The 23,100-nt window shown below is 43.9% G+C and overlaps 1 protein-coding gene across 3 annotated transcripts in view; it reads right to left on the bottom strand.

The window, feature by feature from the left end:
• BACH2 (BACH transcriptional regulator 2) overlaps positions 1 to 23,100 on the bottom strand; it is a 308,499-nt gene that overhangs the window by 116,157 nt on the left and 169,242 nt on the right. Inside the window, exon 1 of one of the 3 annotated variants that reach the window (XM_075597462.1) lies at positions 4,029 to 4,127. The exons of the other annotated variants lie outside the window; for them this stretch is intronic. Coding sequence (XP_075453577.1) covers positions 4,029 to 4,034 — 6 coding nt within the window. The 5' untranslated portion in view covers positions 4,035 to 4,127. Of the gene's footprint in view, positions 1 to 4,028; positions 4,128 to 23,100 lie in introns of those variants that run through there. 3 annotated transcript variants of the gene reach the window in all.

Consider the following 23,100-nt stretch of genomic DNA (forward strand, 5'->3'; position numbering starts at 1 on the left):
GGCCAGCGGTGCGCAAACTTGGGGGCGCGCGGGAAATTTTTCTGGGGGGCGCGTGCGGTTGCAGAGATCCCACGCTCCTCCCCAAGGCATTTAAAATAGATGCCGGGGATCACGTGAGGCATCTGCAACAGTAACACTTACCGGGATTCAGACGCGTCTCCGTGGCGTCATTTGACGCGGCAGCAGGTAGGAGAGGGGGCGCGAGACCAGGGGAGGCCAGGCAGGGGGGCACAGCTTCAAAAGTTTGCGCTCCCCTTGTGTAGGCTATGTATGTACATCTTTATTTATATAGTGCCATTCATGTACACAACGCTTTACAGCAGTAATATATGTGACATAATAGGAATAAGCGCTTCATATGTAACAGTAACATTAGGAAAAGGGGTCTCTGCCCTGAAGAGCTTACAATCTAAATATATATATATATATATATATATCAAAAAACAAACAAACATGCCCAAAGCTACTTCCAATGGTTCAAAAACAGATACCTACTGTATATATTCTGTCTTGCCTTTAAATTCTTCATGGGCAAGCTACCCAGCTATCTGAACAAGCTCCTCACCCCTACCACTTGCAGCACTTATCACCTGAGATCAGACTCCAAAAGACTATTCATGGTCCCAAGGCTCAACAAAGTATCTGGACGTTCCTCCTTCTCCCTCCGTGCACCCCAAAACTGGAACAACCTACCAGAGACTCTCACATCCACCACCAGTTTAAGTTCTTTCAAATCTAAGGCTGTCTCACATTTTAACCTGGTCTGTAACTGTTTCATACGCTCATAATATATATTTTGTTTAACTGTGCACGCAATGTCTTGTATATAATGTATACCTTGTTCATTTATGTAACTGTGCTTGTAACCATGTACTATTTGTTTTACTCTGTGCCCAGGACATACTTGAAAACGAGAGGTAACTCTCAATGTATTACTTCCTGGTAAAATATTTTATAAATAAATAAATAATATTCTCTTGAAAAAGGGTCATTTGACTAAATGACCCTTTTTCAAGAGAATATATAGCTATTGCACTGTATTTTTGTCACATTGGAAGTAGCTCTAGGCATCTTTGCTTGTTTTTTGTTGTATACAATTAGCCACGCCCACTAGCGCTCCTTTTGACACACACACACACACACACACACACACACACACACACACACACACACACACACACACACACACACACACACACACACACACACACACACACACACACACGTAATCCACTCCAGCAGGAGCAGACAAGACAGCACTCAAAGGTAAGTAAGAAAACTTGTATTCAAGAATAAACATACACTGGCGACACACTTTATTCGAGCTCGGCTAGTCCCACGAATTCGGGTATACCCGGGTGTATTGAGGTATGTGACTGTTTTCTGCCCGAGTGCATTGAGTTATTTTCCAGGCAGGGATTGAAGCATTTTATTCCCGCTGGCTGCAATACTGCACAGTATATATATATATATATACTGCATTACAATTCATGAATTTATGCCATCTGGTAGACACGCGAAGCATTGCAGCCTATTAAATCCTAATCATTATCATTTAACAGATCAGCCGCCCGTCAGCCAGGCATGAACCCAGGCTGGGAAGGCAAACGCAACGGGGCTTGTCAGAGGTGAGGAGCGGCGCATTCCAGGTATCTGCCAGGTACATACTGGGTATTTGCTCGAATAAAGTGTGTCAGTGCAGTAGCACAAACATGTCCCAAAGTCGCTGATGTCGCACTATGCCTGTCATCAACACAGCCACATGATCCACAGGGATCAGAGTTGTGTATGCAGTACCATCAGGCCACCACTGAGTGGTGGCCTGATGGTACTGCATATACAACTCTGATCCACTGAGTGGTGGCCTGATGGTACTGCATATACAACTCTGATCCACTGAGTGGTGGCCTGATGGTACTGCATATACAACTCTGATCCACTGAGTGGTGGCCTGATGGTACTGCATATACAACTCTGATCCACTGAGTGGTGGCCTGATGGTACTGCATATACAACTCTGATCCACTGAGTGGTGGCCTGATGGTACTGCATATACAACTCTGATCCACTGAGTGGTGGCCTGATGGTACTGCATATACAACTCTGATCCACTGAGTGGTGGCCTGATGGTACTGCATATACAACTCTGATCCACTGAGTGGTGGCCTGATGGTACTGCATATACAACTCTGATCCACTGAGTGGTGGCCTGATGGTACTGCATATACAACTCTGATCCACTGAGTGGTGGCCTGATGGTACTGCATATACAACTCTGATCCACTGAGTGGTGGCCTGATGGTACTGCATACACAACTCTGATCCCTGTGGATCATCAGCGACTTTGGGTCTGATCATGGGACTTGATGCACGGCCAATCAGCTACTCTGGTTGAGTCATTTTGGTGGGGATATGGGGGTATTTAAGGGATCCACTGACCATTAGTCTCAAGCACCACCCTGAGGAAGGTCCCACGAGGACCAAAACGTTGGTCATGTTTGTGCTATGTTTATTCTTGAAGGGGAGGTGGAGGGGGGGGTGGAGGGGGGTGGAGGGGAGGTGAAGGGGGGTGAGGGGTGTTGAGGGGAGGGGGTGAGGGGTGTTGAGGGGGGGGGGTGAGGGGTGTTGAGGGGGGGGGGGTGAGGGGTGTTGTGGGGGGGGGGTGAGGGGTGTTGTGGGGGGGGTGAGGGGTGCTGAGGGGGTGGTGGGGGGTGTTGAGGGGGGGGTGGGAGGGTGAGGGGAGGTGAAGGTGGAGAGGTGAAGGGGGGGTGACGGGATCATTGGCCTGAGGCGGAGTGACGGGCCAAAGGTCCAATGTGATTGCCGCTAGGGACAGGACAACCAGACACGCATACAACGCTTTGAGAAATATATAGATAATAATATATATATATATATATATATATATATATATATAATAATAATATATATATATATATATATATATATGTTACAATATGGTTTTGAGACATCCCACCCATTTAAAGTTAAAACTTTGTTTTCAAATGTTTAACATATTTTACTCCATACATAGAATTGAGCTGGTAATTTTATGTACTTGTGTAGCAAAAAAATGTGCCTATTGCAACCAACTCTGCATTAAGGTCCCTTTTAGAGCCTTTTGCTTAGGTCGCCATATGAAAAGTAAGATTTTTAGGTAAAGCAGCATTTTAGTTATGCTAGGACTCTTTTTGGAAAATAAAACCGCTAGCTCTATTTGAGAAATAGCTTTATGTGTGCACCTCTCTATTTCAATGTACAGTATAGCATAATTAGTAAAAAAAAAATTTTTTAAAAATCACAATAAAAGATACACTGTATCATTAGAAACAGAATCATAAAAATGTGTTAGTAAAAGAAAATGGTGTGAAATGTTGTCGGGTTTCTCCTTGATTATCACGGTTTTGATATACACATTCAACTGAAACAACTACCGTACAATTATAAATGTTTAAAAAAAAAAACATCGCTAACAAAATATGGTCCGATTATCTACAGCATGGTGCGAACAAAATGTAGATATGTGTGCAAATAAACATACACAGCCTTGTCAAATATTACATTAAGGTGTTCCAATCCTAGACCCAAGAGTCCGTCGATAGACAAGGTTGTCAAGATTTCATCACAATTAACTTGGCTCTAATTAAGGCAACTTGCTTAGGTGATCAGACTCTTAGTGATCAGAGCTTTCACTACCCTGTATTACATTTCTATGAAGGGAGCACAACTCTCTAAAGCTTCTCCTAAAATATCAATTGTCAGTCCAAATAAAAAAGGCATCACCCGATACTGATGTCCTCGTTTATGTTGCACTAGCTGGACTAACACGGCTATTTCTATTTCCTTCATTCAGTAATGTATTTGACATTCCCAAAAGAATAAAAAGACATGTCGTAAGAGAACACGTCTCGCAAAAACATTATGTAAAAAGAGGAAAAGGCTATTCAGGTGGATAGATGCTCTTTCTCCTTCAGCACATGGGAAATTAAAATCAGTCAAAAAAAACCCTGCCTTTTCTTTTCTCTTACCTGCATAAAATTGGAAGACCGTAGTCAAGGTTCATCATGATCGCAAGTACAGTAGTTTGACAAGTTTGAAGCACCAAGAGAGCAGAAGACGGACACGTTTGTCAAGGTATTCTTGTGTGCTCCGTCCCACAGTGTCAGTGTCACTTAGCTCTTAAAGAGAAGTGGCTGATATGCTAGTCACTTAAACCGCCCACAAAACCGTTACAGAATGACTATTATGCTGTGAATCTCTGCAGCGGTGAAAGTAAAACGTTCATGTGGTGAGGGGGAAAAGTATTTTCCATGGTGTTACCGTAGATTAGAAAATGTTAAACTCGCTGTTATTTACAAAACAATTTGTCTGTTCACCATCTCTGTTTAACCTTGTCAACCCAATTTGCAGCGTAACCTTGTATTGAAATAAAGCAAAAGCAGTTTTTATTTTGCTGAAAAAGGTACCATAATTCAATTCTGAAGTCTTATACAGACAGATGTTTTTATGGTCAATCTTCATAAAAGTGACATAAGTCATTAACTGACTCATACGTACTCTGCTGTCTCAAAGACAAAGTAAAAAATCTTCTTAACAGTTAGTCATCAAACGGGGGAGAGTAAGACAGAACACCGTAAAAACATATCAGCACATTTTAAGTCACAAAATAGAAAGCAATTCAATTTGATCTGCAGTATACCACTGACATTAAGTCATCCATTCATCCATATGTATTAATGACTTCCAGTGGGAGAAAAAAAAGTAATTTACATCATTTTAATACTTTTATTGCCACCCACCGGTAGAATTAGATTAGGACTTATCAAAGCAATATCAGTAAATATAAATAGCACTTGTGCTAAATTTGCATCTGCAAACCTGTCTTTCCCCATTATCGCTTGGCAAACAATGCTTCCACTGCAGGAATTCTGGGTAATGACATGCAAATGAGCACTCGCAGTGAGAATATCAGAATTGTAGAACCAAAATGTGTCTTCTAACATACCACATGAGAGGTATTCATAGATATTACCGTGTATAAAGCTTTAAAAAAAAAAAACCTCACAATCTTTTTTTAATTTTTTTTTTAACGAATAGAAGTACAGTATTTGTTTTAAGAAAGTACCTGTGAGATTTCAAAAACTATTTGCACTATAATTTCACCAATAATTATCTCCCATGTTCTAGTAAAGAGGCAATCCAAGCCGTTTCATTTTTTTTATACAGGATTGAATTAGGGGGTCTCCGGAACTTAACCCCATTCATTTCAGCTCTGGGGACCCCCTGCTCCCAGAGATACTTACCTCCCCAAAGCTCACGGGCCATGCAGGCCAATAGGAAGCCGTGACATCATCCAGTGCGGCTTCCTATTGGCCCATGTGTAAACTACAGAAAACTGCAGGAGATACCGGCACCCCCTTGGGTGGCAAGTATTTCTGTAAGCAGGAGGTCCCCAGACCTGAAATTAACAGGCTTCAAGCTCCAAAGACCCTCTGATTCAATCCTGTATTAAAAAAAAAAATTAACTCCCCTCCCCCCTGCCCCCAAAAAACAGCTTGGATTGCTCCTTTTAAAGATATCAAAAATCCCGACTGACAACTGGTGTAATTTATTATTTCTTACCATAATAAATTACTTTTATTACTTCCTTTGATATTCAAACTTACAACTGAAGGAACACTTGCTTGGGTTAGTGCAGAATCATATGATCCTACATACAATTAAAAAAACATTGAGTTTTTAGCACAAGTCACTACAACTACAGCAAAATGTGGGTTCAAGATACATAGATAAACACATTCCTCAAAGTGCAGGTCTCCTCTGGGACAGAGATACAAAGCAGAGCTCTACTCACACGTTCATAATGCAATTCTCCATTTATTGTGACAGCCAAGAACAGAGGAGGAACAACGTTGCAGGTCCCACATGGACCTTTCATCAGGTACAGACAGAAGCAGCGGCCATTATTCGATCATTTACCTGGGTAAATCCTGCACTATGGCGCGTGGTGGTCCGAGATGGTCCGCTGCAGACATAATGGCACATAGGATTAACACAGCAGCGGTCCCTGCTGTGTTAATCCTACCGGGGTTTACAGTACCTGTCTGTAAGAGACGCGCAGTAAGTGATAGGCTGAATCAGTCACTAACTGCACGCCTCGAACAGGCGATCGCTGGTGTTTTATTTCATTTTAAACATTACAGTAATGTAGCAGCGGGTCTCCGGAGCTGAACCGCATTGATTTCAGGTCCGGGGACCCCCTACTGCCCGAGTTACAAGTCCCAAAGCAGAGGGATACCATCACCCCATAATGGGTCCTGTATCTCGGGAAGTTGGAGGTCCCCGAGGCTGAAATCAACTTTGTTCAGTTCAGGAGACCCCCTGCTCAAACACACTAGTATCCAACAGCCCCCCCCCCCCCCAAATAAAAAATCATTACCTTAGCGAATAGCCGCTACGGTAATGAAGCTGCTTACATTTTATTTTTATTCATAGTGTGCGTGAGCAGGGATCTCCTGAGCTGAACCAAGTTGATTTCAGCCTCGGGACCCCCTACTTCCCGAGATACAGGCCCCGGTATGGGGTGCCTGTATCCCCGCCATGTTAAAATCCACGTGGGATCTAAACAAAGCAGAGGGCGCCCTATACCGTGGGCCTGTATCTCGGGAAGTAGGGGGTCCCCGAGCCTGAAATCAACTTTGTTCAGCTCAGGAGACCCCCTGTTCACGCACACTATGAATAAAAATAAAATGTAAGCAGCTTCATTACCTCAGTGGCTAACCGCTAAGGCAATGAAGATATTAAGGCAGACTACCAGGTTTATTGGGGGCAGAGGGGGTGAGTGAAGGGGGTAATAGCCCCAGGATGGTTGGTTAGGCCTCTCGGACGGTTATTGGGAGGGGTTAACCCCTTCATTACCTCAGTGGTAGTAACCGATATGGTAGTGAAAGGGTTCACCCCTCCCACTACACACCGAGGACAACCCAGCCTGTGGCAACTACCCCCTTCACTCACCCCCTCTACCCACAATAAACATTAAAATACCTACTAGCTACTGTACCAATACACAACTCTTCATCCTGGCAGGGATGCCAGTTTAATTCACTTTATGCTGCCGATTTATGTTTTATTTTAAATGGGCAAATGCACTATTGTCCATATCTGGATAATCCTAATTTTGCCCATTACTGTACTGTATGTATTAGGGGGGCTGTTGGGGGGACAGGGGGTGGGTTGTGTATTGGTACACTAGGTAGTAGGTATTTTAATGTTTATTGTGGGTAGAGGGATTGAGTGAAGGGGGTAGTTGCCACAGGGTGGGTGGTCAGGCCTTGTGTGTAGTGGGAGGGGTTAACCCTTTCATTGCCATAGTGGTTAGAACCGCTGAGGTAATGAAGGGGTTAACCCCTCCCAATGTCCACCCGAGAGGCCCAACCACCCATCCTGGGCCTATTACCTCCTTCACTCACCTCCTCTGCCCCTAATAAACCTGGCAGTCTACCTTAACCCCTTCATTGCCTTAGCGGTTAGCCGCTTATATTTAATTTGTATTTATAGTGTGTGTGAGCAGGGGGTCTCCTGAGCTGAACAATGTTGATTTCAGCCTCGGGGACAACCTACTTCCCGAGATACGTGCCACATTATGGGGTGCCGGTATTCCTCTGCTTTGTTTAGATCCCACGGTCACGTGACCCACAGAGATTTTAACATGGCGAGCATACCGGCACCCAATAACGGGCCTGTATCTCGGAAAGAAGGGGGTAACGGGCCTGAAATGAATGCGGTTCAGCTCCGGAGACCCCCTGTCACATTACTGTAATGTTTAAAATGAAATAAAACCCCCATGATCGCCTGTGAGAGGCTCGCAGGTAGAGTGACTGATTCAGCCTCTTACTGGGCGTCTCTTACAGACAGGCAGACCCCGGTAGGATTAACACATCAGGGACCATGCTGTGTTAATCCGATGGGCCATTAGTCTGCCGCGGCAAATTGAGAGAATATCGGGCAAATCTGAAAATCCATGTCGAGAAATTATCAGATAACGGCCGCTGCATCTGTTGTAATTAAGCACATTAAAATAGTGTATTTTGCCACCAAAATCTCCCACAACAGGGGATGCCAATTAATTGTAAAACACCAGCATATATACCATAAGAATACATCGCAACATATCAAAAAAGAACAGTTCATAATTATATCAGCATGACATGTGACAAAAGAAAAAAAGTGTAAAAACAAATTCCCAATACCTTATATCATCTAATTTCTAGTCCTTCAAACTGCAAATTGGAACAAGGAAGTGATCAAATGGAACACACTCAGTGTTACAGTAACCTGTGCACATTGGGGGAGGGTGTGTGTATATTGGGAGGGGGCTATTGTATATGTGTATTGGGGGTGGTTATTGTGTGTATTGGGGAGGTTTTGTGTGTGTGTATTCATTGAGGAGGGGGATTATTGTGTGTGAATCAGGGACGGGCGTTATTGTGTGTGTGTGTGTGTGTTTGTGTGTTTGTGTGTGAATTGAGGGTGGTTATCGTGTGTGTGTATTGGGAGGGGGTTATCATGTATGTGCATTGGGGAGGATTATTGTGTATTTATTAGGAGGGAGGATATTGTATTGGGAAGGGGTGGTAACGTCTATGTGTATTGGGGAGGGAGGATATTGTGTGTGTATTGGGGGAAGGTGGTTAGTGTGTGTATTTGGGAGGGGGGTTATTGTGTGTGTATTGGGAAGGGCGGTTATTGTGTGTGTTTGTGTGTATTGAGAAGCGTGTGGGCATTCTGTGAGCGGGGTTATTGTGTGTGTTGTGTGTGTGTGTTTGTGCATATTGGGGAGGGTGTTTGTGTATTGGAGAAGGGGTAGTTATTGTGAGTGTGTATTGGGGGGTTATTGAGTTGGGGAGGTTGAATGTTAAGAGGGGAGTGGGAGACAGAGGGTGGAGAGAAATACATGAGGCGGGAGTATGACAGAGAAGGGGAAGAGGTAGGTGAGTGTGAGAGGGAAAGGGGAAAGATAGAGGTAGAAGAGAGGGATGAGGGAGAGTGAGAGACAGAGGGGAGAGAGGATGAGAGGGGGAAGAGAAATAGAGGAGGTGAGAGCGAGGAGATGTGTGCTCACAGGTATACCGTTTGTGACAAATACCATTTCTCATTTCTAAGGCAACCGTTACCCAGCATTCTATTTATATACAAAGTCTTTGCATTCGCCTGTGTGCAAGTGCATCGGTTATTCATAAAACTTGCCAACATAAAACATCAACATAATCCCAAATCTGTTACGTGACAAAACAAGCTGGGCGGGGGCTGATTCTTTATGTGCCGAAGCGGCTGCTAAGGACGTTTTCAGACAATATTTCCCATTGATATCACACAAGTGAATGCAAAGATCAGCTGCCTCAACACACACAGAATCAGCCCGTAGGTTTCTAGGACCGGTCTAAAGAGCATGTACAGTGTGCATCTGAAATACCTGTAATAACTACACGTGTCATTTATACAAGGGTACTGTATGTGACAAGCAAATATTGTTTCATAACCCTGGGCTGTTTGTGGCACTTGGAGCCTGGATTAGTTCTTCCCTGAGCCAGGCGCAAGGGGAATACTTATTTACTTCCTGTGAAGATCAGAGCTCACAAAAGTAAATCATATTTGAGGTGGAAGTCCCAGCATATGATCTCAACATCACTGGGCGTTAAAGAAAGTCCAGCCGGTCCGAGGCTCTCTTTTTGGGTCAGCCGTGGTCCATAAAATTAATCTTTTGCCAGAACCAAATCTGTTTCCCAAGTACACATGCAGGGAAAAAAGCGAAAGCAAAATGTTAAGGCAAGCACCAAAATGTCACAAGACAGCCAGGTATGGGTTGATTGGCAGATCCTTATTTGAAATGTGGTAACCTAGTAACCAACTGAAAGGCCCTTTATAGTCTTTCCCTACAATCCTATTAAATGGGATGCCAGCTACTGCATTGCTCAAGTGACATCATTCACAAGTCTCTGTGCTATTGTTTTTCATAGCAACATACAGCACATGGAGGAGTAGTCTGATAAAGGTGCAGTCCCACTTACCCATCCAAAATATATTTCTGTCCACATTGCCATTTTCTTTCTTTCTTTCATCTTGATCCCACATTTCATTACCTCAGACTCTTCTATGTTTTAGGAAACAGTGTCCGTAATACAATATTTCAGAGCCTTCTAAGGATTGTGGACATTGTGACTTTCTACTAGTGCAGGGTGGGCAACTCCACTCCTCAAGAGCCACCAACAGCTCAGTTTTGCTTTGACTGAACCACCTGTGCTGAAGCAGGAATATCTTTAAAACCGGACTCCTTGAGGACTGGAGTTGCCCACCCATGTACTAGTGCAGGGGCGCGCAAACTTTTTTTGCTGCGCCGCCTCTGCCTCTACACCTCCAGGGGTGTGCCCACCCCTTACTTCGCACGGCGGGGTCATGTGACATCACGTGACCCCGCTGCGTCATTTGACGCGTGTGACGTCACATGACCACACGGCGTCTTGCCATAGACACGAGTCCTGACGCCGGCAGAGACAAGGTAAGTGTAGAAATGCAAGGGCCTCACGCCATCCCCCGGCATTTAATTTAAATGCCTTGGGGGAAGAGTGCGGGCCACCTGCAACACCACACCCCCCCAGAAAAATCTCCTGAACCGCTGTAATAGTGCGTGCTTCATAATTCAGCCATGATCACTGCAAAGCACTTCGCATTCAGTTAGCCAAAAGCCAGAAATCTGATGAGAGGCCACTTTCAGTTTCTCCTTCCTTGTCCTACATGTGTGGTCAAACTGCAGGGGCCGATTACACTTTGTTTAACCTTCCTCAAATACTGACTGCAGAGTTCACTTGTGTTGCACTCCCCTTAATGATACTAAATTCAGCCTGCTCCAACTTCCCCTGGATCTTTCTGGGTCTCCCAGTAGTGTGTGAAGGAGTGGGAGTCACCGGGGAGGGTCTGACAAGTTAATGTCAACATTAATATCGCAGTGTGATGTTGCTCTACAGACAGCACGTATGGTGAAAGTTAAACATGACTAAACTACTGGCCCAACATAACGTTTTGGTACGTGTGCCTGCTTTTATAGTATATATGTGGGCGTCAGTCTGATAAACTAAATGAGGAAGCAGCAGCGTTGTATAAAGGCAAAGATAAAACACAGGAGCGTGACTGGGGGAGAGAAAAGGTGATCTCAATGGATAGATGGCATTGCAGGTAAAAACAAGTTTATGAAAGTTGTAAAAAAAAAAAAATTTAAAAAAAAATAAGAGACATGAAAAAGGTGCTGGGTGCCAAAACTGTAAATAAGCCCTAATGCTACCGCCAGGCCATTTAAATAAAAACAAAGAAAACAAAAAAAGCCCCAATAATGGCCTGTTTGCAGACACCGTAAAAGTGAGTGTAGCTGAAACCGCATGATGAGCAAATTCAATACAGCTTTGGCTACGTTTTGTAATTAGATTGGGTGTACTCCCCAAGGCATAGAATCTGTGTGCCTGCCTTATTGCATTGTGTGTAAGCCTGCATACACACTATTACAAATACAATACATTACAATAAAAATGCATGGGTTTTTTTTGTATTGCTGCCCTAAAAAAAGAGCAAACTGTGGCAAAGTGCAATTCAGATGACTGCTTTTCATGAACTTCATTTCCAATCATTAGCCATTTCTCTACCGCTTGCCAATACTACTTTTAATTTAACAGTGTATGATCTTATGCAATTACTTTGTCAAGCTAAAGGCTGGAATTTATATTGGTTCATAGACAATACACCAATAACACTTTGAAAAGAATAATACATTGGCGATTAGGATCGAAACATTCTCCTCGCCTTTCAAAAAATAATCAATGACCAATGTTTGATTTACATCCAAGTACAACAAGTAGATTCAACAGAACAACAGGAGCTGCCATCACCAAATACGTATTAGGAACGCAAGATCATCTGAAGTTGCTCTCACTGTTCGCCACACAGGAACAAAGCACAGGTGCATGATTAAAAAGCTCTTCCAGTGTAATTTGCAATTCAATTAGTTTATGTACAGTACAATCACAACATCCAAATTAGAATCACCCATTGTTACGTGTTGTGCTATGCCTTGTGAACATGCAGTTAGTCGATAGCATGCAGGGCGTGACAGGCTGTCATAGTAACAATGTTCTCAACATTCCTCTTCTTTTCGAAAAGAAGAAAAGACAGAGGACTAAGGAGTAGATGCGACACACAACTGCAGTAAACTTACCCATCAACAAGGTTAAAATGTAAGCCTGCTGAACCATTTCCTCAAAAGTCACACATCACAATTATTCTTTGGATAGAAGCAACATATTACACAAACATCCCCTGGAAACATAGGCAACATAATACATTTTAAAAGCAGTTTAGATTTCATCAAGTGCATGATACATTTAACCAGTACCATGTTTGGTTTGCTCAGAAGAAGGTAGTTGCCGTTATAAATGGCACAATTTACCTCCATCTGTTAAGTCCATATTTAAGTGATAAATTGAGGGTATTCAGTGCACACCCTGAGGGTAGCACAGGATGAGAGAGGCACAGTGGTAAGGAAGGGGGCCTGGTGTTCTAGAGAGCCAAATGTGATGGTGAACAATGGGACACAGAGGGCGACAGTTTAGTGCTAGGGGGTGGGGGGGGGGGGGAGGGGAGAGGGGGAAGCAATGGGTTGCTGGGGAGAGAAGAAAGGGGAGCAGCAGGTTGGCAGGAGGAAAAATAGTGAAGAAATGGTGTGAAGGAGGTAAAGAGAAGGAAACTGCCGGTGAGGTGACAGGGGAAGAGAAGGTGGCGCAGTGGGGTTAGTGAGGAGAAGAGGCGAGTGCTAGGGAGTGAACACAAGAGCGGCAGGGAGACAGGTGGGAAAAGTGGGGAACAGTGGAGTGCAGGGGAGGGAGAATAGGGGGGAACAGTGTTGTGGAAGAAGAGAGAGCAAACGATAATAGGATATACCATGGTATGGTGCATTGTAGTGGGTTATTTTTTAATAACGTGTGAGAAAAAAATATTTTTACCTTAGTTTTTTTTGGCTTTGTGACTATTTTTCCAGACACATACACACACAAATATGTATTGGTATTTCAAATCAAACTGCAATTTCAACAATACATTATTCAATATCACCATTCAGAAATCTTACGGTTTGAGAAATCATAACACCTTCCACAAAAAAAGCAGCTGGAAATATAAATTAGCTCTCTTTATAAGTGGATTGCTGCCTTGTCATGCTGATGACATTCTTCAAGCCATTAGCAGCAATCTCATGCTGCTTAAAGAATTAACACAAATTATGTCATCTGATCTGAACCAAAACCGAAAAACATATCACTGCCCATGGATGTAATCTAATGGGGACATTCTGATCCCGGATATACTGTATGTGCATTTCTGATCTCCTTATCCAGAATGTATGTGAATCTCTGAAAGAATGCAGACCATGTGAATGGTAACTGTATTGATATTCGACAGACCTCTTTCATATATGGGAAAAAGGTTAACATTTATATTTTAGACGTTAAATGCTTGCATCCAGCAATTGAGCACAATAAAGCTGCTTTGCCATGTAGTTGGGTTTTTGCGATGCAGCAAAAAGGTTGATCAAAATGCAGTCATGATTCTGGCAGACAATTTATCTGTCCAATTTTCATAATTTTACCTATATCAGATATAAATCAAAACATGTACAGTATGTGAGAAATTTCAAGGGTAGTCTTCAGATGTAAAGCATCTGCGTGAAACAGTCAAAATATTTGCTACCTCAACTACATGACAAGACCTCAAGAGTCATTACGCTATTATTAGGTCAATATCGACAACCCCAGTTCTGATTATTGTTGCTGCAAGGAATACTATTCTTGCACCAAGTCCATTCTACCGCAAAATATAATGCGAGAGTGTGACAAGGCAGTAACCCTGTATAAAAGGGCGGCAATAAAAAGCCTGTATTGGTCTGAGGAATCCAGCGAGGAGTTGGTTAATTGCCACTAACCAGTCTCCACCTGGCTCATCAGTCAGGTAGAAAAGCCTCCTGTTTAAACTGCAGGAGAAATCTCAAGTACAGAGGGACTGTGTTGCCGAAGAGATTCCCAGGAACAAGTGGTCTTGAGCACAGGACTGTGCTGCCAGCAAGATCCCCAGGAACCGAAATCTATTCCAGGGCACAGCGGATCCTGGAATAAGCCAGAGGGTGGCCCCCCAACGGACACCAACCAGGACCCAGAGACTAACATGAAGGCCCCCCTGCTTACAGGTACCTCTTTGGACTTTGGGGTCATAGGTTGGCAAGAGGCCTATCATCCCAGCCCTGCAGAGAGGGACTGGGAAAGTGAGTTAGCCCTTACAAAGTGATAGGATGTTTGTTTATTTGTGTGCTTCCTTAAACTGTATTGCTTAAAGCTATGGGCTGAATAAAAGCAATTGTTTATTGTCCCCAAATAGGACTCCCTAGTTGTACCTCTGCACATGTTGTGACATAGACCCAGGATAGAAGGCAGCTTTCTGTCTGATTTATAACAGAAAGTACAGATATAGTGTGGATGTGATCCGCCCCACAGATTCACAGTCACTAAGGCTGGTACATAGGAAATCCATACCAGACTTTACAATGGTTCTGGTTTCCCTCACCTGCTCTCCTAATTGAGGAACAGAAATATATTGCAGTGAGGTTTGCTGCTCCAGTCTCTCCTAGAGCCTGAAAGGAAAACTGCTGTTCCCCAGTATCCAGTTCGGGGTAGACAGCCCCCCACATGTTGCAGCATCTGAGGATCTAATGGGACGCTGTCCCCATCTTACAGTTAAGGACTGAATGTTATCTGTGTGTGTTATTTTAAGTTTGTAACTGGCTTAGCCAGATAATATTGCAGATAGGGATATGCATGTGAGTTAGACTCCTGACAGGAGTAGATATTATTTTTACAAGTTTGTTTTGACTTAAAGTGACGGTGTTTAAAAATGGGTAGTGTCACTAATGGAAGAATAAACCGCTGAAGGTTGAGGGTCGTGTGTCCCTTGTGTGTATACACATGTTTATCCCCCTTTTTAACAAACCAACCCGTATTAGACTGTGTCGCGACAAGCCTGGGCAAGCGGCAGAGCTACATAAAGGGAGCAGTTTGCCACAATGTTCCTTACAGAGAGTCAAAAAACAGCCTTAACTAGACAACAAAAATGCATAGTATACGAATAGCCTTAACTACAAAGACAGTCTGGATTTGATCTAAGGATTAATCATTTAATAAAGACTTTCTTACACACCCTAAGTGTGTGTGTCAATGTCCTTATTAATCTGTATGCAATAGACTAATCTAAAGGGTGTTAAAACTACTCTTAATGACTTTGTAAGAAAAAAAAGGGAGGGGGTGAAGTCTAAACAAATTGTCCTTTTTTCCCCCTGATAAAATTGATTTGTGAAATCCCAATGTAGTTTTAATTTCTGTTCAATAATATTTTCAGGGCAAATTAAAAATAGCCACCATGATAAATTTCCCCAAAATGCCTTTATTTCCTAGATCCCTGAAACATTGGAATAAATGCAGCTTTTGCCTAGTTAAGAGCTCCTTTTAGAATTCATAGACCCGGTTTATGAATGGTATTCAACATTGTGCTGCTGGGCATCATGGTTCCACCATCAAACCCGCAACGTCGACTTGAATTCTAACTTATAAGTCAGATATTGAAAATGTTACATACAATAAAGTGCTGTCACATTATGGTACCTCTTACATATCTTGTAAATGAGACTGTTACTTTAAGAATTGAAGCAGGTCGTAAATGCTGACTTATCTGTAGCACATGTTGCTGCAGACAAATGTCAATGACAATGACAGAAAATGAGCTTGTGAACACCGGCTGTCACGCTTGAGATTTATTGGAAAGCCGGTCGCGGAATATGCAGTGTAATTTAATGAGGTGAGGACTGCAGAGAACCAGTCATCTGCAGCTTCTTCATAAGGAATAATGGAATTTGCTTCCTAATCTGCGACTAGAGATCTGAGCCCTAAGGAGACGGGTAAAAAGAAGGTTGTTAGCTACCTTACAGGTTTCCCCTGTAATGCTACAAAACATGTTTCATTGATCGCAACAATTAAGATAATGTTAATAGAAAGATGAAATGCAGATGCACCAATAATGAACAACACTACAATAATGACAAACTATACATGTATGTACAACAGAATTCATTATTTTGTTTTTTGCGTCTGCAGGGAGAGAAAGATGAATGTAACATTAAAAAAAAAACAAAAAAAAATTCATTCTCCAATTTATTTTGTAGTTAGTAGTAAAGGGAAATGGGTTTGAGTATTATTGGAGAATCTTTGCCACCTCATTTACAGTACATACTTGTATCCAATTGCATCCATTTAGAACAGTTCTGGTACTTGAAAGTAAATTTCTCTGAATTAGGAGCTTTTGACTACAACAGTATGAGTTTCTCAGAATTAACTTCATTTTCCTGTACCTTCTTCGGATCTAAACTGGGTTTGATGTTTGCATGTTAACCAACTAGAAAAAGGGATTCAAATTCTGCCTAAAGACAAAATCTCAACAGACTACGTATATGTTGCATCAGTATTCATGACACGTTCACACCATGCTACATTTGTATACTTGTGATACATATGGGGGTGGGGAAACTGTAGGGTATTTCAGCTGCTGAACACTATTCTGTACCGGTTTATACTGCGCCTCAGAAGGAGGACATTTTGCAGCTAGCACACCTACAGTATGATGACAAAAGGATTCGCTCACCAGAAATTACTAAGGGAAGATTTTCTACGTTATTTTTACTTTGCCAGTTCAATGCACAAAGAGCACTAGATCTGGAAAGCAATATGCGTGTACAGCACATCTGCCAAGTATAGTATATACATTTTCACACACGTGTGCATATGTGTACATATTGATCTGTTACCTGTCTCATTAACAAACTGTTCTTAGGAAAGTGATTATGCTACCGACTTGTAATGGGAAAGGAAGCGGTGTGCTTTCTTTTGCCAGTACAACTTGATTCAGTCTGATACCCAAAAAAATGTACACATACAGTATATTCCCAAACATCAAATAACTTGAACTAACAGTGGCAATTACAACAGAGAAGCTGTATGATAAGTGAGCACAGAGAGGCCAAAGGTACAAACAACATGCACTGATCTAATACATCAAACCGAGCTTGCGCTGATCCTGCAGGAAAACTACTGTAGTCATCATGTGACTGCCAAGAAATAATCAGTTTAATGAAAGGCCATGGAGAATCAGTGTTGAATGGAAAAAACAGCACAAGCACAATTTTAACATTGTTGACAAAGTGGTCACACATTTCTCAAGCTCTGTGACACTGTCTTAAGCATTAAAACATGGCAATATTATTTATTTTCATTTTTTGAGTGAACAAATGAAACAAATAAACCTGATATTTTTCATGTGAGTATTGGATCATTTGCAATTAATGTTCTCATAAACAGTACATCGACATTTTCTGGGACACCCATTATTGTACTCAATGACTTACACTATGAACCTTTAAAGAGGCAGTCCAAGCAGCTTAAATTCTTAAAAAAAAAGATATATATATATATATATATATATATATATATATATATATTGTTTTAATATATGCAGCCTTTGATTATGTAGCCGTGGCTGGTTTTGGGCTACCAGTCTGCCCTCCTCCTGGCAGTATGCCCTAGTAAAAGCAGGCTTGCCAGGCGTAATCATGGGTTTTCCCCACTTCTATGCAGCCTCAGTGAGTCACAGAGAAGGCGGTGCAACCAGGCCTTGTGTCCAATCAAGGGCACGGGGTTGGTTCTTGCTTTGCCTGTGCTTAATGAGCTGCACTTCCTTGATTTAGTCAGTTGCCTCTACTTTGAGAGAGGCTGGTCTACCCTTAAAAATTGTGCAGGGCTCTGCCAATCTGTGGCCTTCCCTTAGGGGAGTGGAGGGAGACTATTCCCCTTACTCCACCAGGGAGTAAGGGACGAGCTAGGACTGATTCTGGTGCCCTTGGCTGGGAGTGAAGGTCCATGGACATCCTGAGGGTGAAGGCCTTAAGCTCTGCTGTTGCTGTACCATTGAAGTGTGCTAATAAAGTTGTTTACCATACCTTCTTGCCTGAGATTGAGGGAGAAGAGTAAAGAAATTCTCCTGCAGGGATTTCACCCCTCATCTCTGGGGTCTGCAAGAGATGGAGGTGCTGTCACCGTGAGTACGAATCAGTTATGCCCCAGAAGGCTGTTCTGACATCCCCTACCATCATGCGGGAGATTCAGATCTACTGTGAGCCAGCATGCACCACACTCCATGTGGCAGCAGTGTAATCTCCCAGAGTGGGGGAAGGGGGGGGGGGGGGAAGAGGGGACACAGGCTACAATTACCTTTATCGAAAACTAATTATTTAAGTTCTCCTCTGATCGATCATCAAAACCCTGTTTCCCAGGGTTCACTAAATGGCTGCCTTTCAGTTTCAAATCAATCCTTCAGTCAGTGTAACGCAGCAGCTACAATGTATTCTTATATTACTACAGTGACATTATCTATTATTACAGTTTACAGTTCAAACTGCTGGCAACATTGGCAACAAATGATCACAAACAGGAAAGTGTTACAAAGATCTTGCACTGCTAGGGAGGTGGGATAAAACCTGCTACAGAAAATGAAAGGATGCTCAGTGTATTAAAACTCATTAAAAATGACATTAAGAGTTTAATTTTAAAATAAAAAAGGTAGTAAGTATAATCTAATACTGCAAAAACCAATTTATAAAGAAAAATTAAAAAAAAAAATATGTAGGAAATTGCTTGGACAGCTCCTTTAAACGTACAATACCACAGCATTTCCTGGAATAATACAGTAGTTGCAACTTAAAATCTATATTGAAGTAGCAATCCAGCCTAAGAGAATTAAGTAAATTTGTACATAATTTGAACCGGTGGGTCTTCCAGAGTTGAACTCTGCTATTTGCAGCACTGGGGAACTCGTGGTTCCAGAGATAATTAATTATGTAGTTACAGGTGCTGAAAATGTAAGGGAAAAAAAATCAAAGGAAATATTCCGGGGGGATTGATCCTTTAAAAACAAAAGTATTTATACAGTACACCAGAATTTCTTTAGTGGTGCTGAATAAATGTGGTTAAGCTATATTTTACTATGAACACATTCTCACATTAGGATTTCATATTCAATATCATTTCTATGCAATTGGATGTAGATGGTTTGGTCTCTTCTATGGACCTACACAGTAAAAAAAATGATATTAGTACCATACAAGATCGTAAAATAAAAGTTGATGTTTAAATGTGACCCGGCTTAGACTACATAGGTGCAATTATTGCCAAATATTTGGTGCATAACATTTACTGAGACTCCAAAGGCTCAGCTCCAGTACAATCATTCCCACAGCGGAGAACAAAATGGGGATCACATAAAAAAAATCCCAACCAATCAACAACTGTTTTAATCAGACAACTTGAACAGGAAAAAGAAAGATCTCGGACAGCAAGGATTTGTTTTGTATTCTCTTCATGTCATCTCTATTCTTTCTTTAGAAGTTACAAGATTATAAAGCAAGAGGCTATAACCTACATCTCTCTTTCTTCACCTCTGACCACAATACCAAATACAGTACTGTATCTAAGAAAAATCATAATATTAACATCATGTAGGATGCCCTATGTATCTCTGCCGTCAACAACAAGTGTGTGCGTGTGTGTGTGTGTGTGTGTGTGTGTGTGTGTGTGTGTGTGTGTGTGTGTGTGTGTGTGTGTGTGTGTGTGTGTGTGTGTGTGCGTGTGCGTGTGTTTGTGTAAAAAGAAAAAATCTAAAGAATAACGGAATGGAGAACACAGTATTTTGACCACATATTTTAATCAAAAGGATAGGATTACAAACTGGTTGAGGCACTTAAAAATGTGTGGACATTTCTGGCATATACATGTAACGGGTTTTCCTCCTCCCCAATCGCAGATACAGTGTGGGGGTGCAGGGAACATATAGTGTTACTCGGTGTTGGTGCTATACCTGTTGGCTCACAGTAGGGCTGAGCTTCCGCCACGGGGAACCTGGGGTAATTATACTAGGGGTACTTACTTACAACGATGCAGCGCCTCCACCTGCAATGGCTCCCACCAAAGGGGGAGTGGTTCCTCACAGGACAAACACAATAATCACATAGACAGCATGTATATTAACCATAACCTTTTACTAACATGCAAGACCATCATATCATAATAACCTGTGTCCCTCTCACGAGGAGACACTAACCGCGACGTCTCACAGGACGCTTCCCCAACACCAGGTGATCCCACCCAGTGTCCAAAGAACCCCACCCAATGTCCCGCACTCTTACAGAGAGAGTCAATGGGTGACTGCGCAGTCACAATTTACACTAAGGGCCCGGTGGTGCACTTATGACTGTAGGTACCTGCCAAGCACTCCGGTGCTCGGGTCAGCAACACTTCACAAAGGATCAGTCGGGCGATGACTCCTTCTGATCCTCCAACCGAACTCCTGGCACGCGGACCGCCAGGGCGGTCCCACTCTGGAATAGTCTCTGTGGACCCCATCATGGGTCCGAACCGCTTCACAGGAACAGCAGCAGCAGCTGTGTCCCTATCTAATCTAAGTGGCACGCGCTATACTATAGGCCGTCCCTATAGCACAGCAACCTGCAATGGCTTTGGGGAAACTCCTAGGGGCCTGCAGGGGTTAATGACCTGTCCCACTCCCCTAACTAACCAAGTCCCCTACGCCTCACTAATACCTAACGAGTCCCAGCGCCTACAGCAGCAAGCTGTAGCTCACTGGATGCTGGCAGCCAACGTGCTGCGCAACAAGGTGCCTGCCTGTCAGACCTCACAGCACTGACAGCCGTGACGCTGACAAGGCAGCACTCTAACACTAAGGGCAGCGTCCCTATCTTGGGCCTCCCTCAGCTCTTACCCACTAACCTAGTGGGGGGTTGGGGCCTACCTGGGGTGTGGCTACCTATAGGGCCGCAGGAGCTGCACTCGCTCCCCGCACCCTTCCTTCCCTCACAGCTCCCCTGCTCCAACTGACTATCCTGAGTGACAGGGTCCCTTAACCTAGGGCATTCCCTGGCAACGCCCACTACATTGGGGTAACTAGCTACCTCAGACCCTGGGGGTGCTGGCCTAGTACAGGGAGTCCCTGACTCCTGTACCCTACCTCCTTCCCTGGGCTGCTCCGGTCTCTGACTCACTAGCGTGGCCTCAGCGTGCGAAATGTATCCACTTTGTTGCAAGCAGAGCTCCTGTAGCCCTATTGGCTCCCTGGCGTCATGGGGCTGCTCCAGAGGCTCATGGGACTTGAAGTCCTCTTACAGAGCCCTCCTCTCATAGGCTAGGGCTTCGCGGGCTTTCTGTGCCTCCACTGCGCATGCGCGAGCTCCCTGCAGTCCTCCCGGTGCTCCTAGCCCTTGCGCATGCGCAACGCCTCTAACAATGGCGGCGCCCTGCTCCGCGAGCCAGCGGGACCGCGGCAACGCGATCGCGGCCTTAACGACGGCCCGATCGCATCCCTGGCAACCGGCCCGCTCACATCCCCGGCAACCGGCCCGATCGCGTCCCTGGCAACCAGCCGCAACTCTAAGTAACGCGCGGCTCGCGCACCAGCAGGAGGGGGGGTCAGTACGGCAAGGGGGACCTGGCTACATCCTCCCCCTGGTAAAATCCCCAACTTCCTCGCTTGGGACACAACTCAATGTAACTATATACAGACGTTATATAATGAAAATGCATTTAAAAACATAACTTAGCACATGCATGACTCTACACGATATTGCACAATTCTGTGAGCATCACAATCACAGATTGGATCGTGCTCCGAGAACACTGCTGAGCCTCATAATGGGGTGCCCCCATTTGATCATAGATTACCCGAGTTGGAGGGTACCTGACTCTTTGGCTCCGTCGGAGCTGTTCTTCCGCAACCCCCTCGGGGGAGTAATAAACACAGTCCTGGGGCTCAGCCTCTTCCCTTGAGGGGAGAAATGTATCTGGACAGTCTCTGTTAGGCACAAAGCTCGGGCTCTGTGGATTCAAAGGCTGGCCTGTTGGTGCCAGCTTAGTAGGCGTTGGCCTACGGGGCCCTTAACCCGTAGCTCCTCTGGGAGATACCCCTTCTGTGGAGCAGTCCCTTTGAGAGGGTCCTTCCATAGGATTTTCAGGAGTTTCAGAGTGGGTCTCATTATTGATAGTCTCTTGACCCAACTCTGGTAAGTCGGGCTCACCGTTGAGCGGTGTGGCCAGTATCTCTGTCTCTTCATCTTCCACTTGTGGAATGGGGAGAAGATGATTACGGTGCCATACCTTTACACGGCCGTCAGTGTCTTTGATGCGATAGACCGGGAGGCCAGGCATCTGGGACTCTATTTCATACACTCCATCTCTCCATCGGTCTGCTAATTTGTGTTTTCCCGGGACTCCCAGATTGCGAAGCAACACAGCATCCCCAGGACGAAGTTCCCGATATTTGACCTTATGATCGTATCGCCTTTTGTTGTCAGCGTTCAGCTTAGCTGTAGCCTTCTCAGTCTGTTGATAGCCCTGCTGCAAGCTGTCTTTGAGCCTCTGCACGTATTTGAAATGGGTAGCGTTGTGTATCCCATCTGTCGAGACGCGAAGGCGTACATCCACTGGTAGTCTCGCCTCTCGCCCAAACATGAGGAAGTATGGGGAGAATCCAGTTGACTCGTGTCGGGTACAGTTGTACGCATGCACCAAGGCCTCCACATGTCGACTCCATTCAGTTTTCTGCGCGCTCTGCAGAGTTCCGAATATGTCCAGTAAGGTTCGATTAAATCGTTCGGGCAGGGCATCTCCTTCGGGGTGATATGGAGTCGTTCGTGATTTGGCAATACTCAGCATTTTGAGCAGTTCTCGAATCAGCGTGCTCTCGAAGTCTCGCCCTTGATCGGAGTGAAGGCGGTTGGGAAGACCGTAGTGCATGAAGTACTTCTCCCATAATATTTTTGCCACGGTGATGGCTTTCTGATCTTTCGTGGGGAAGGCCTGGGCATACCTGGTGTAATGGTCCGTGACGACCAGCACGTTGCATATT

This window comes from Ascaphus truei, chromosome 4 (genome assembly GCF_040206685.1).
Source record: "Ascaphus truei isolate aAscTru1 chromosome 4, aAscTru1.hap1, whole genome shotgun sequence".
NCBI lineage: Eukaryota > Metazoa > Chordata > Amphibia > Anura > Ascaphidae > Ascaphus > Ascaphus truei.